Consider the following 15,172-nt stretch of genomic DNA (forward strand, 5'->3'; position numbering starts at 1 on the left):
CTCAGTGGCTCAGTGGGTTAAACATCTGACTCTTGATCCCAGCTCGTGATCTCATAGTTTATGAGTTCAAGCTCCACGTCAACCTCTCTGCTGTCAGTGCAGAGCCTACTTCAGAATCTTTGCCCCCTCTCTCATCCCCTTCCCCCTCAAAAACAAATAAACAAATTGTTTATCTAATAATAAAATTTGTTTTAATTAATTGAGAGAGAGAGTGCATGAATGGAGAAGGGGCACAGAGAGGGAAAGAGAGAATCCCAAGCAGGCTCTGCACTCTCAGCACAGAGCCCGATGCAGGGCTCAAATTCATGAACTGGGAGCTCCTGACCTGAGCCAAAATCAACAGTCTGATGCTCAACTGACTGAGCCACCCAGGCGCCCCCAAATGGTACCATAATAATGGTAGACTGTAATAATTTTAACAATCGTGCAACAGAGTTTTGATGCTCCTCTTTTGAGATTTGTCTCAGAGATACTTCATGAGTTACACACAAAAAAGTAGTCTCAGTGCTTGTAGCCATACTTCATTTTTTAATCAAGTTTGATCACCCCATGACTTCAAAATGACTTTTGATCATCACTCTTAAATAGTCCCTTGTTAGAGGCATCTTACTCTTCTCGGTCTGCCATAACAAAATACCGCAGACTGTGCTGCTTAAACAACAGACATTTCTTTCTCATAGTTCTAGAGTCTGAGAAGTCGAAGATCAAAGGGCCAAGAAAATAGGTTTCATTCTGAGGCCTCTGCTCTTGGTTGTAGGCTACTCACAGGATCTCTTTGTGGGACACAGGCAGAGAGACAGTAAGCTCTCTAGGGTCTCTTCCTATACACCAATACCATTACACCAGGGCCCTTCCCTCATAAACTTGTCTAACTGTAATTATCCCCCAAGGCCCCATCTCCAAATTCCATCACATTGGGTGTTAGGGCTTCAACATAGACATTTAAGGGGAGAACATAAACATTCAGTCCATAACTAAGGAATAAGATTTACAGTTCCAAAATGATTTCTGAAAAGTTTTTGAACAATGACGACATCTATCTGGAATAATGGGTCTAACTTTACTAAACGCTACTTTGAAGAACAATATTCATTTGAATGTAGACATGTGAATACACAATTTTTCAAAGTTACGTTATTTTGTTACAATACCTTTTACAGTAATAAAAGCAATTATATATAGATACATATAGATATACTAAAACCTGAGCTAATGCCTGAAAATTTTAGTTTGGCATGTGAAAGTTGAGTTAACTCTTTTCGACCATAATTTGGTTACAATATAAATTGTTCAGAGTTTTGTTCCTTCCCTATAACTGAGTATAACTTAGTGAAAAAATGAGCTACTAAGAGAAGCCCATTCATTTTTCTAGTGACTGTGAAAGAAATACAGCATCCTTTACTTGTAAATTAAGCAATGATTCAGGAAATGGAAAAGAAAAAGTTAATGTGACAGAATGATAGAGGAAAGGTAGAGAGAAGGTTAAAAAAATAAAAGAATAGCTCTAGCATGAAAGAATAAAAAGAAAGGAAAAACAAATTTTAAAGTTGGTTGCGTTTTTTCAATCCCAAAAAGTGCCTCTGATGCAGAACATAGTCAGTGAAAATTTTCTTTAGAAGCTAACATAAACAGGAAGACATTTGGAGAAGACATTAAAGAACTGGTTCTCTTTTCCTATAAGATCTTAGCCAATAGGGGAACGTTGTGATTGCACTAAATTGTTAAAGTGAAGCAGGGAACAGAGATCTTTATCCTCCTAACATGTTCATTCTTGCCCTCACTTTAAGGCGGAGATAGAGCAAGCAATGTTTTCTCAATGCCTCAAACATTTTAATGTAATTTGAATTCATTCTTTCCTTCTGTGATTTTCCTTGAACTTCTCTGCAAATACCAAGCCAAAAAAAAAAAAAAAATAGATTACTTCAATTACTTGTCTATATATTAATGCCAGTGCAACAGAATCAAAAATAGTATTAGAATGTCAGGAAGGCAGAGAAAGAGTGAAAATTTCTGGATTACGACATGGTTACTCACAGCAGAAACATGGTATTTAGCTTGTGACTTTCAAATCATTTTCTGTCCACTGTACTATTCCTTCTTACAATCTTTATGCAAATATTTAGTAATATTTTGGATAATAGTAGAAACATCTTATAGTTTCTGTTTGTCCTATTTCTTCATCTAACCTCCTTTTTGGCTTTTCTACATACTTTGATCTCTCTTTAACATGAAGAGATCATCATACAATGATAATCATTTTCATAAGTTATTAGGTGATCTCAAAGCACACATCTTCTTAGATTTTAATAGAAGCTGCTTTTATTAAAATTTTATTAAATATTTCCCAAATATATTAGATATATATTTAACATTATATCTAATTATATATCATATATATATATATGTAAAATAAACTTAACAGTCTTCTCTTTCAACAGGACTTTAGACTTTACCAAGTTATTCAGCTTAATTTATGGCCCGTCAAAATGTTCTCTCTTTAAACTATTATTTTACATCCATTACTGCCAAAGCCAGGAACCCTTTGACCCCAGGGACTAATAACCTATGCAAGTCTTAGAGTATGTGGATGCCGTTAAAGAAAAGGGGCGGGGGTGTATATCTTTCATAGAGTCAGAATGTACATGAAGTGAGTTGGAGGGGGATCTAGGGATTGGGAAGGATGCATCTTAAACTTTGTAAATCCTCAAATTGTGAATATCACAATGATATAGAACTTTTCCCATAAAATGTTGAAAACAAGTAAACTTCTTGAGATGTGTTTACCAGGTGGTTGGGTAAGCTTACTCTAGAAAAGTACACCAGCACTGCCAGACCTGGGGTTTGAGTTTGAAACTCAGTAACATTACAGATTATTTTAGTAGTTTGAGGGTACTGAAACTCATATTAAATTCATGAATGCAAGCACTTTTGTTTGTTTTGCAATGAATAGATCATACCCACAGTACTGCATGATTTTTGACATCAGACTTGGAGTGGACAAACTGGAATACATGAACACATTTAAAGCTTCTAAGATGATATTTAGAAACTGTGGCATTGGAGAAGTTATTGAAATAACTGGGAATGTTTAGCCTTATAAAGCCTTGATGTAATAGCTTTCAAATAATTTAGAAGATTGGCAAAACTTCTTAATCTCTGCCAACCTAGTGGATATGAAAGACTATTTCAGTGAAATTACCTTAATTTGTATTTTTCTAATTTCTAATAAGGTTGAGTATATTTCAGATATTTATTCTCTGCTTGTTTCTTCTAAAAAATTCCTGTTCATAAATAATATTTGCAAAGCTAAGCATGTCATTTTCCCCTTTTAGTGGCTTCTTAGCATATACAGGATAAAAGCCAAGTTCCTAAGCATGGATATAACATCTTCCATGTCTTTTCCCCATCTGCCTTTTTTTTAAAACTTGTTTTATTTTTTATTTTTTTAAATTTACATCCAAATTAATTAGCATATAGTGCAACAATGATTTCAGGAGTAGATTCCTTAATGCCCCTTACCCATTTAGCCCATCCCCCCTCCCACAACCCCTCCAGTAACCCTCTGTTCTCCATATTTATAAGTCTCTTTTCATAATGAGGTTTTGTCCACCTCATTATGAGGTTTTGTCCACCTCCCTGTTTTAATTATTTTTTCCCTTTCCTTTGTGTTCATCTGTTTTGTCTCTTAAAGTCCTCATATGAGTGAAGTCATATGATTTTTGTCTTTCTCTGACTAATTTCACTTAGCATAATACCCTCCAGTTCCATCCACGTAGTTGCAAATGGCAAGGTTTCATTCTTTTTGATTGCCGAGTAATACTCCATTGTGTATATATATACCACATCTTCTTTATCCATTCATTCATCGATGGACATTGGGCTCTTTCCATACTTTGGCTATTGTTGATAGTGCTGCTATAAACACCCCCATCCACCTTTTATAGTAATCTGCCTCTCTAGCCTCACCTTTCATTGTTGCTTGCCTCCCTCTAAATTCTCTAGGAATTCAGAACTGCTATTGCATTCTCCATACTTTTGTTCATGCTGTTTCCTCTCTAGAAATCCTTACTATAACAGTGTTGGAATAGTGAGAAGAGAAAGGACCTTGAGGATGTTCAAGTTATAAATGAGTAACTCACAGGAGTGCCTGGGTGGCTCAGTCAGTTGAGCGTCTGACTTCGGCTAGGGTCATGATCTCACGGTTTGTGCATTCCAGCCCCGCATCAGGCTCTGTGCTGACAGCTCAGAGTCTGGAGCCTGTTTCAGATTCTGTGTCTCCCTCTCTCTCTCTGCCCCTCCCCTGACTCACACTCTGTCTCTCTCAAAAATAAACATAAAAAATTAAAAAAAAATAAATAAATAAATGAGTAACTCACATCCCATAGAAATTAAGAGATGTGCTTAAATTTCCACTACAAGTCACTATTAGCACCTGCTGTGAGGCAACGTTCCTGGCCAGTGACCTACTAAAAGACATCTGGGGCGCCTGGGTGGCTCAGTTGACTAAGTGTCTGGCTCTGGATTTTGGCTCAGGTCATGATTTCACCATTTGTGAGTTTGAGCCCATGTTGGGCTCTGCACTGACAGCGTGAAGCCTGCTTGAGACTCTCACTCTCCCTCTGCCCTTCCATATGCTTTCTCTCTCAAAAAAATAACATTAAAAAATACTGCGTAGTGGCTGGGTGGTTCAGTCAGTTAAATGTCCGACTTCAGCTCAGGTCATGACCTCACAGTTCGTGAGTTCAAGCCCCACGTTGGGTTCTGTGCTGACAGCTCAGAGCCTGGAGCCTGCTTCAGATTTGTGTCTCCCTCTCTCTCTCTGCCCCTCCCCTCCCCCCACTCATGCTCTGTCTCCTTCTGTCTCTCAAAAATAAATAAACATTTAAAAAATACTTTAAGAGTAGACATCTATCAGACTCAATTGTATATTTCCTAATAATATAGTACCCGGAACACATTAGGGATTCTATAAATATTCAGTGAACCCATGAATAAATGGTGGTGGTGGTGGCTAGCTGAAAAGGAAGAGCCCAGATTCAGAATCAATTTGGGCTTGATAGAGCCTTGGTGCCACTCTAGTTCAGTATCTTCATTTTACCGACGTGGAATCCGAGGCCCAGAAAGAGTTAGCAACCTTCCCAAAGTCCACAGACTAGTTATTGATAGTGCTAGGACTCTAAAGAAGCAAAGAGGGAGCCAAAGCAAGTGCATGTGAGGAGCATTAGGGTAACAGTAGGATGTGGACTGCCATTTGACTCTCCCCTTATCATGCGAGCATTTTCTTGCACGTCCATTACCACTAACTCAACCTAGGGCCACGTCTAACTATTCCAACAGTGCCAAGTCTCCTTCCTACCCCTGCCTGCCAATCCACTCAATAGTCCCAAGCCAGATCAACAGTCCTCAAACATTGTTTTCAGGACTCGCATCTTTCCAGTTAAAAGCTTTCAGCTTTCAAGGCCACGACTGCCTATAGAATAAAGTCCAAATTACTAACATTCTTAAGCTTTCTCTCTTGTCCTAGCTACCTTTTCAACGTTCTCTCCCCTTCCAGAAATGCTTCACTTGGCCAGATTCCTCTACCCGCTATCCTCTAATTTCCTCAATGGCTACCTGTCTCCCTCCGGACTGATAGTTTTTTGGTTGCCAGCAGAGGCTGTAACTTGTGCAGTCCCACGGGCGCCATGCTTAGATGGGCCGGGCACCCGGCTTACCGCTCTCGGTCTTGAAATTCTTGATAATTTCTGAACAAGAAGCTCGCATTTTCATTTAGCACTAGGCCCCACAAATTATGCACATGGTCTTTGGTCAGTTTCCTTGCCCCTCCCCCTCCCCCCACACCCCCCAGCCCAGTGTTGGTCATATTGGCCATCCGCCTAGACTTAGTTGAACGAAGGAATAAAGAATGCAGTCTTATGTGCCATGATGAAAGAGTGGTTTTATATGGTCTGTTCAAGAGCAATAAAGAAGCCCAGGCAAGGAGGTGCTTACAGGCACCTGCTCTCCCGCCAGGCGCTCGAAACCCCACCCGCAGTCCCCCGCGCCGCTTCAGACCGGTTCCAGCTGGATTCCTAAGGCAGCTCTATCGCCAAATAGAATCCCAGCCCTTCTTCCGGCCACAGCCAACCCCCGCAGCTCCTCAGGCTCCGAAACCGCAGCGGGCTCTCATTGGTTCACAGAGTTGGGGGCGGGCGTGTGGGTTTGGTGCCCACCCAGGGAAGGGGGTGGAGCTGGAGTCGGCCCCCGGGTGTCGAAGCAGCCACTGCGCAGGCGTGGATGGAAACGGATACACAAACAAACAAAACCCACCACCCTGAGGCCTCTAGCTCTTCCCCGCCCACCTTTCCCTGGCTCGGGCTCTCCCTCCTCCCAGTCGCCGGGTTTTCCCCGCCCCCGTCAACGTCTGGGCACGTCCCCCTCGCGGCGCGGGCCACGCACTGTAGTGCTCTTAACCTCTGCCCGCCCGGCGCGGAGTTAGAGGCCGGGTCTGCGCGGGCCGCGCGCACTGTTGGTGGCGGGAGCCCGGGCCTGCAGCCCCGCCGGGCGGAGGATGACTTGCTACCGAGGCTTCCTGCTGGGCAGCTGTCGGCGTGTGGCAGGCGGCCGGGCGGCGGTGCTGAGGGGGCCGGGCGCGGGAGGCCCCGCCGCGCGGCCGCGGCTCTGCGGTGACGGCGGCGGCCGGCGACACCTGGGGCAGGGGCAGCTGCGCGAGCTGGCGGGCTGTGGCAGCCGCCCCGAAGGCGGCTTCCGCCCCTCGCGGGTGGTGGTGGTGGCCAAAACCACCCGGTATGAGTTCGAGCAGCAGCGGTACCGTTACGCGGAGCTCTCGGAGGAGGATCTGAAGCAGCTGGTGGGTCCCTGCGGCCCCCGCGGTTGTGTGTGGGCTCGACCCCGGCTTTGTGGTGTGGCGAGACCTCTCGGGATGACCCTTCTACCCCGGCGCCCTAAATGCCCAGCCTTCCCCGCTCGCTGCCCTCCATCCTTCTGGCTTCGCTCGTAGACCCCCGCCCTCTGTGTATGCTGAGGGGGAGGGGGGTCATTGAAACTGCAGAGACCCCCCCCCCAAGACGGGGAGGAAGACTTGGGGGGTCAGGGGCTCCCAGTGGGAAGGGTTTGGGGATTCATTTACGCCCTCGCTAGCCCCACTCCCTATTCTCCCTTTGGGGATTAGCAACAACAGCCCCGAGAAAGGTGGGCCAGTGGCTGAGGTCTGGACGCCCTGGAAACCGCTCCCCAAGCCTCCCCGAGAAAAAGGCCCCCCCCCCCCCCACCCCGGGCGCCGCTGCGGGAAGTGGGAGAGAGGACGAAGGTACCGCGGACACACCCCCTTTTACTCTGCAGGACTGCTAGGCCTGGGATACTCCAGAAAGCCGGTCTGGGCGAGCCTTTTCCGTGATGGAACGTGGTCGTCAGACAAGGTTCTAGCAGCTTGTTTTAAAAGCACACGTGTTTTGAGTTCAGAGGTTAGCAAGGGAGAAAATTTGACTTTGTGTTATTAAGTAGAAAAGCAGGACAGAAGGCAGGTGAACCTGGCAATTATGAAATAAAGAGCCTACGTCTATAATATAGTATCTCCACAAGAGACTGTATTTGGTACAGATAGTAACATGTTTGCAGAAGTATATAAATCCATCCAAGAAAAAGCCCTGAATATCTTCTCTCTTCCCTCTCCTTTTGAAACTTCTGAACCCATGCTCCCGATCCACCAACTCTAGGAAAAGGGGAGTGAAGATGCTACCATGAACAATATGGAAACTCTAATTGTTGATACTGTGGCCCCAAAGGCTCTGGAGTTATACATGCTTATAACCATAATCTTGTAGAATTCTGTGTAAGAGTGGACAGCTTGTTTTAAACTTCTGGTATGGTTTGTAATCTTCAGATTTTTTCATAATATTTTGCAGAGGTATCAAAATGAAATTGTAAATCCTCACTGCTTAAGTATGGAGTCTGTTTTCAGCATTAAACTTCTTGATTCTTCAATGAGTTAATTGAGCAGGGTCCCTATTTTCCTTTAATGGAGGTGCTAGGTGCAGGTGTGTTTCCTCTCATTTAGTGTTTGAAGATGTAGCGATTTATAGAAGACAGTTGTATCATTTTAAAAAGTAAATCAGTTAATTTGAGTAGGAAGTTGGAGTAGTTACGTTTTGTCAGGGAGTGAAGTTGGGGATGAGGCAGGGAATAATGTCAGAGGCAAGCACATTGTTTCTGTTCTGGAAAGAGGTGTGTCCCTTGGATTGTACTCCCAGTTTTGCAAGATCTACTTTTTAGAAATTGTCAAACATATGTATAAAAATGTTTTCTATACTATTTTATCAAAGCCCCTCGCAGCAGTTTAAAGTAGTACACTCCATTGGCATGTTTGGAGTGTGGGATTGGGAGTTAGGAGCTTGGGGTTCTAGGCCCAGTTTGTGTGGTTAACTTCCTATCAGTCTTTTTAACTTCTCTGGGCCTCATGCATGAAAATGATACCTTTTTGTAGTACTGTCAGGTTTTAAAAGTGCTTTCACCTAGTTCAGTATATGAAACAGTAGGCTGGACTAGATAGCCTCTGCAGGCTCTTTTTCGTGCTGGCATTTTGAAACTCTGGATGATTTTTCAAGGCCTCAAGAAGATGAGTGTCCTCTGAATTAGATTAATTCTGGGACCTCTGAATTAGATTGCCACTAATCAAAACATTTTAAATGTAGGCAGATCAGTAAGTCTTTAGAAATTGAACTACATAGTGTACCCACTATGGGTATCTAAAGAGAAATCTCTAATAGGTAAATATTTGTCTATTGCTAGGTAATGCTGTTTGGGAGAAGAAAACTTAGCGTTAAAACTTCTGTACTATAGAACACATGATTTTGTAATCTCAAGGCAGTGAAATAGTCGTTGTTGTCATTTCAGTTACATTATGTTGGATTAGTTCCTTACTGATTTGAGTTTACCATTTACATTAAAGCCAGTATTCAGAATGGAATAGCAGTAGATGGAGTTGAGGCCAAATATGGGGCTGTGTAAAGTTTTTCTAAAATGGGACTCTGTAGTAGGACTGATAAGCTGGCTAATGTTTGCTGTTTTGCTGGGGTAAAAGATACTAAGATATATGAATAATGTGAATTGAGTACAAAAGAAAGTGGCCATGTGCTTACTTTAGTCTCTGGCACCTTACCTCTGGTGTCTATAGTGTCCTGGTAACCTGAAGTTTTATACCAGAGGGTTCTCTTTTGTTGTGGAGGTGGTGGTTTTGTTGCAGAATAGGTCTCTGTTAGGTTGTTAAAATGCAAATAGAAGATGAAGGATGGAGTGCCAGTATAATCTTATACCCCAAAGCCTCATGGGTTACTTAAGCAGAGGAAATACTTCTTAGTTGATAAAGCATGTACAAAATAGGGTTAAATCTTTGAAGCTTGGTCTTTCACTTTTATTGGTGGCATTGGTTTATTTTTAATTCGTGCAGTGATGTTTCCTGTGAATTTCTGGTGTAGGATTTTACCTCTGCTGGCTCATTACCTTGCAAGGGATAATTAAACTATTATTCCAATTTACTTACATCATAAGAGATATAGCTGTTGGCAGATGTGGAACTTTTATTTATAGGGTCCATGACACTCAACAAATTAGATCTTTAGATGAATCAAAGATGATTGGAAAGGGTTTTGCCATTGTAAACATGCCTTATTGGCCAAAGAGAAGGTTTTATTGAAAACTATTTTAATATATACTAAATGAGACATGAACAATTTCCACCCTTCTCTCCCTCCACCGCAACTCCCTTTAATGGTTGCCTTATTTATTTATTTATTTATTTATTTATTTATTTAAAGTTTGGGTGCGTGTATGGATGCGTGTGTGTGCATGCATAAGCAGAGGAGGGGCAGAGAGAGAAGCAAAGAGAGCATCTCAAGCAGGCTCTGCTCTCCAGGAACTGTGAGATCATGACTTGAGCTGGAACCAAGAGTCACTTAACCAACCTAGCCACCCCTGCAGGCACTCCTAGTTGTTGTTGTTGTTTTTTAATCTTTATAATGGGATGGAATAATTTCATTTAGCAGTCCCTTTATTACTGGATTAAATTATTCATAGTTATTACCTTCCTAACATATTTGGGAGATCCTAGCACCTTGGATTTTGTTTCCCTTAACAGTGTTTCCTGCAGTGATGGTGTAGCTTAGGTTGTGGTTCTTGGGCAGGTAATACTTTTGCCACATTGGTGTGCAATGAATGTAGTGTATATGAATATTTATCAAATTAAAGAACATGATCTGGAGTACCTCCAGGGCTTTCTAACAGAGTCTCACTCCTCTCAAATCTTTCAGATACAGACACCAGAGTGGTCTATCTAAAGTGAACATCTGCCCAGTTTACTCCTCTGCTTAGAACTACTCAAAAGCTCCCCATAACCTGTAGAGTCACCTAGGAAGTTTGTTAAAATGCAGATGCCTGAACCTTTGCACCCCAAGATTCTGATTCAGTTTGTGGAGACTCCAGACTCTGCCTTTATCAACCACACACCCTTAACGTTGTTGGCTCTGTCCAGGGGACTTCAGTTTTAATAAGCTCTCCAGGTTTGCAGGTGGTCCCCAGGTCACACTTTGAGAAACACTGCTCTATGGGAACCTTCATGATCCTTACTTAGTATGCCAAACAAGGCCCTTCATGAACTGGCTCCTGTATGCCTTTTGAGCTTTATTTCTAATCAGTTTTTGTCTCGAACTTCATTTTCCACTAATTTCAAACTGTTTTAATTTTCATTAGGTGCTGTGCTGATTTAATTTTATGTATTTATGGATTAGTGCATTAAAATGTTCAAAATGTAAAAGATACAGAAGGCTATACAATGAAAAGTCTCTTATTCTTGTTACTGGGCACTGTGTTTTTGTCCCTGGAAGTAGCCAGTGTTATCAGTTCCTTGTGTTTCCTTCCAGAAATAATCCATACATACAAAGCAACACAATGAAATATTATTTTTATTTGTCCCACCCCTTTTTACTTAGTGATAACATACTATTTAAGCTATTCTGAACCTTGTTCTTTCTTTAAAATAGTATGTGTAGGAGTCCATTGTGTTCATGTCTTAATTTATTAAAATACATTCTGTAATGGGGGTGCCTGGGGGGCTCATTCTGTTAAGCTTCTGATTTTGGCTCAGGTCATGATCTCAGATTTGTGAGTTTGAGCCCCACATTGGTCTCGCTGCTGTCAGTGCAGAGCCCACTTTGGATCTTCTGTCCACCCCCCCCCCCCATGTCTCTACCCCTCCCCCGCTTGCATGCATGCACACTGTCTCTCCCTACCCCCCCCCCCCCACCAAAATTAACATTAAAATACATTCTATAGTGAGTAACGTGTGTGTTAATTTATGTATGTGTGAACCAGGCTCTAAGATAAATACCTAAAAGTGGGATTGCTGAGTCAAAAGGCATGTACATTTGAAATTTTAATGGGTATTGCTAAATTTCTTCCCTTCAAGGCTGTACCAATGTATACCTTCCCCAGCAATGGATGAAAGTTACTGTTATTCCACAAGAAGTTTATCACATTTTGGAGTTTTACCAAGCTGGGAGGTGAAAAAATGGTATTTCAGGGTGGTTTGATTTGTATCTGTTAGTGTCTTTTCCTCTGCAGCCTCTTTTAGTGTGAATACTTCTCTTTCCTCTAACCAAATTCCTTTGAGGTCAAGCTCCAGATGTTACTGTCATAGGAAGCCTTCCTTTGTAACCTTGCTGTGCCCCTCTTTGGCCACCAAAGTTGTGTTAGGTACTCTTCACTGTATCTTCCCAATACTTACACATTTGAGCTTTCCACCTTTGAGTATAATCTGATTATTTTCTTCTCTAGACTTCAGGGCAAAGACTGCATCTTATTCATCATCCTCTCCACCTTCCCATCCCCACCAAAAAAGGTAGTAAAACGTTTGTCTTTTTAAAAGTTATTTTTAGTTCTTTTCTCTTGGAGGCTTCCAGTCCAGAGCAGTATTTCCAGCTATCATTCTTCCGAAAGACGTTAGCTGCTGAAATCTTAAGATAGAGGTTACCAACATGAGTTTCCTGGAAGAGGCTTCATGTGTTAAAGAAACATGAGCCTAAACAAAACAGGATTTTTATTTGACCGTGGGAGGGGGACAGAAAAATGTGTCAAATTTTGTGCGATACAACTTGGAAAATAGAGACTTACAGTACACTCCTTCCCGTAAATATTTGTCATTAAATGGGAGACCCAGAAAGATGTAAAAGGGTTGAATATTACAGTAGCTGAAATTCCACCACTAACGTAATCATTGACCAGTGTGCTTTAGAGCCCTGATTTTCAGGCTTTTCTTATCAGGATTACCTAGGGGAGGTTTTCAAAACTACAAATATGTGGCCAGCCATGAGACTGTAAACAACATAATTTCTTACTGTGATCCCTTTTCCTGTGTTTTTAATTAAGTTTTGAGTAAAAAAGTGTTTATCAATGCACATTAGTATCTTCTTAGCTAGTAAGGTGTAAGTTAACTTTATTTTTCGCTATCACTGATCTTTGCAATACGTAATAGGTGTATTTCAAAATATCACCAAATGTGCCGGTTATTTCATACCTTAGGAAAGTTCATTATATATGATGTGGATTGTGCAGGAGATTAGACCAACCTCCATAAGACATTTGCATTCAAGGAGAGGTTAGTCAATTGGATTTCTTCTTCCTAACTGAAAGTTGGTAGAATTAGGACATAGGAACAGAATAGTTCTTGGCCTGTGTAACTTAATCATTAAAATGAGGCTTAGTGCCCTAATGAGCATTTACATTTCCCAAGAAGGAGTGAAATCTATAGCTAATGTAGGGTTGTCGGGAGTCTCTAGTGGACAAGTCTTGGATTAAGAGCAGGGGCGCCTTGGGTGGCTCAGTCTTGGATCTGAAGGGGCGTCTGGGTGGCTCAGTCGGTTAGGCGTCTGACTTCAGTTCAGGTCATGATCTCACAGTCTGTGAGTTCGAGCCCCACGTCGGGCTCTGAGCTGACAGCTCGGAGCCTGGAGCCTGCTTTGGATTCTGTGTCTCCCTCTCTCTCTGCACCTCCCTTGCTTTTGCTCTCTCTCTTTCTCTGCCTCTCAAAAATAAACAAACATAAAAAAAAAAAAAAAAAAGGCAGGAGATCTGAGTTTGGATACTGGCACCAATCTATTAGCTTTGTAAACTGGATCAAGTAACCTAACCTCTTTCTATTTATCAGCCTCTTTGACTTTGAAATAGGTATAATGTCTGTTTTTCCTTGTTTACATGATTTTTAGGAAGAGCAAATTGACTGATAATTTACATAATTTAAAGCAGCATAATTAGGATTTTTAGCCACAATAATGATCATTATGTAAATGTCACCATTATTTATTAAATTTTTTACCTAAAATGGTACTGATTTGGTCACTTCAAAATAGGTTCCTTTGTAAAACAGATGGTTAAAGTAACTGAAGACTTATTGAATTTAACTTTTGCTCATTTTTTTTTTTTAAGCCCATTTCTTGGAGGAAGTGATAGTTTTCAATTGTTTACTTTCTTCTAAGAAGTATTTTTGTGGGGCGCCTGGGTGGCTCAGTCGGCTGAGTGTCCAACTCTTTATTTTGGCTCAGGTCATGATTCCAGGGTTGTGGGATCGAGTTCCGTGTTGGGTTCTGTGCTGAGTGTGGAACCTGCTTAAGATTCTCGCTCTCTCCCTCTGCCCTTGTCCCCTGTTGTACTCTCTCTCTCAAAAAAAAAAAAAAAAAAGTATTTTTGTAGTGGAGAAAATAATTATAAAAATTATGGCCTTTAAAAATAAGATCTAAAAATATGTTTAAAAATAAAACTTGCTTACAGTGTCACTATTGCCAACATTCATGAAGTTTGTTGGTTAATTTGTTTAAAGTGTCACCCGTTCATTGAGCACTTGCTAGGTTCTGGGGAACCACAGGTGAATAAAAGGGTTCCCAAATGTATGGAGAAAATATTTTAAATTGTGTTATAACTGTAAGTGGTCCACGGGAATACAGAGAAGGGAGGGAGTAATTTGGGAAGGGTAAGAATGAAAGAGAAAAAGATGACCTTTGCATTTTTTCAACTTTTAAGTAGACTTGCTAGTGATCTTTTTAAAGTTTAGACTTTCCGTTATGAAATGTTTTTACCACATAGAAAACTTTCAAAATAGACTCCTGTATATCCAGCTACTGAGACGTAACAGATACTAATATTTTGCCACATTTGCTTGAGATACTTACAAAAAATTTTTTTTTAAATATTTGTTTATTTTTGATAGAGAGAAACAGAGTGTGAGCAGGCGAGGGGCAGAGAGAAGGGGAGACACAGAATCCAGAGCGGGCCCCAGGCTCTGAGCTGTCAGCAAAGAGCCCAACAAAGGGCTCGAACCCACAAGCCATGAGAACATGACCTGAGCCGAAGTCGGACATTTAACCAACTGAGCCACCCAGGTGCCCCAATGCCAGAGATATTTTTAAAGGGAATGTTATAACTAAAGCCTTATCATTCCAACTTTTTTCCTCCCTGTGTCCCTAGAGGTAACCACTAGCCTGAAGTTGTTAAATAAATATATATATACACATATATATCTTTTTCATGCATATGTTATACATTTATTAATGTGACCATGCCCATAAAAAGTGTATTGTGTGTCTTAAAGTTACATCAATAATATATTCTTTAAATTGTATACCTGTTCTTTAGAAATTTGCTTTTCTTATTCACTATTGGTTTTGAAACTTCTCTATTTTGATATATGTTAATTCATTTTAAGTGCTGTCAAGTATTACATTGTTTGGATAATGAGGTTGTTTCTAGTTTTTTCTATTAAAAAATGCAATTAGAAGTACAAATAATATTTCCATAAGCACTGAACATCTCCCTGATACCCCATGTTCTCATTAGCACTTGGTGGACTTTATCATTTTTGCCAATATGATGAGAGTGAAATGAGATCCTTTAAGTTTAGGGTATTTTAATTAAATGTTAAAGAATAAGGAAGAATTTATATGTCAAGGATAGAGAACAGTACTAATGAGACAGTGGAGAAGTTAATCTTTGCCAGCCAAAAGAACTGAGATATTTCTGACTGTAATCTACAGTTGGAAAAATTTTACATATGACTCACTAAGTACATACACTCGTATTTGAAATAAAAGGTAATATGAAACAACTGAGCAGTTGCATGTAGTAGAGTTTA

General features: G+C 41.1%; 1 protein-coding gene across 2 annotated transcripts in view; it reads left to right on the forward strand.

The window, feature by feature from the left end:
* The first annotated feature begins 6,341 nt into the window (after positions 1–6,341).
* The window catches only part of NADK2 (NAD kinase 2, mitochondrial), a 49,252-nt gene continuing 40,421 nt past the window's right edge, over positions 6,342–15,172 (forward strand). The window contains exon 1 of one of the 2 annotated variants that reach the window (XM_045440212.1): positions 6,342–6,850. In XM_045440212.1, the coding sequence (XP_045296168.1) occupies positions 6,551–6,850 (300 nt within the window). In that variant the 5' untranslated portion in view covers positions 6,342–6,550. The remainder of the gene's footprint in view (positions 6,851–15,172) is intronic. The other variant, XM_045440222.1, reaches the window with a different exon arrangement.

This window comes from Leopardus geoffroyi, chromosome A1 (genome assembly GCF_018350155.1).
Source record: "Leopardus geoffroyi isolate Oge1 chromosome A1, O.geoffroyi_Oge1_pat1.0, whole genome shotgun sequence".
In the NCBI taxonomy this organism is placed as follows: Eukaryota; Metazoa; Chordata; class Mammalia; order Carnivora; family Felidae; genus Leopardus; species Leopardus geoffroyi.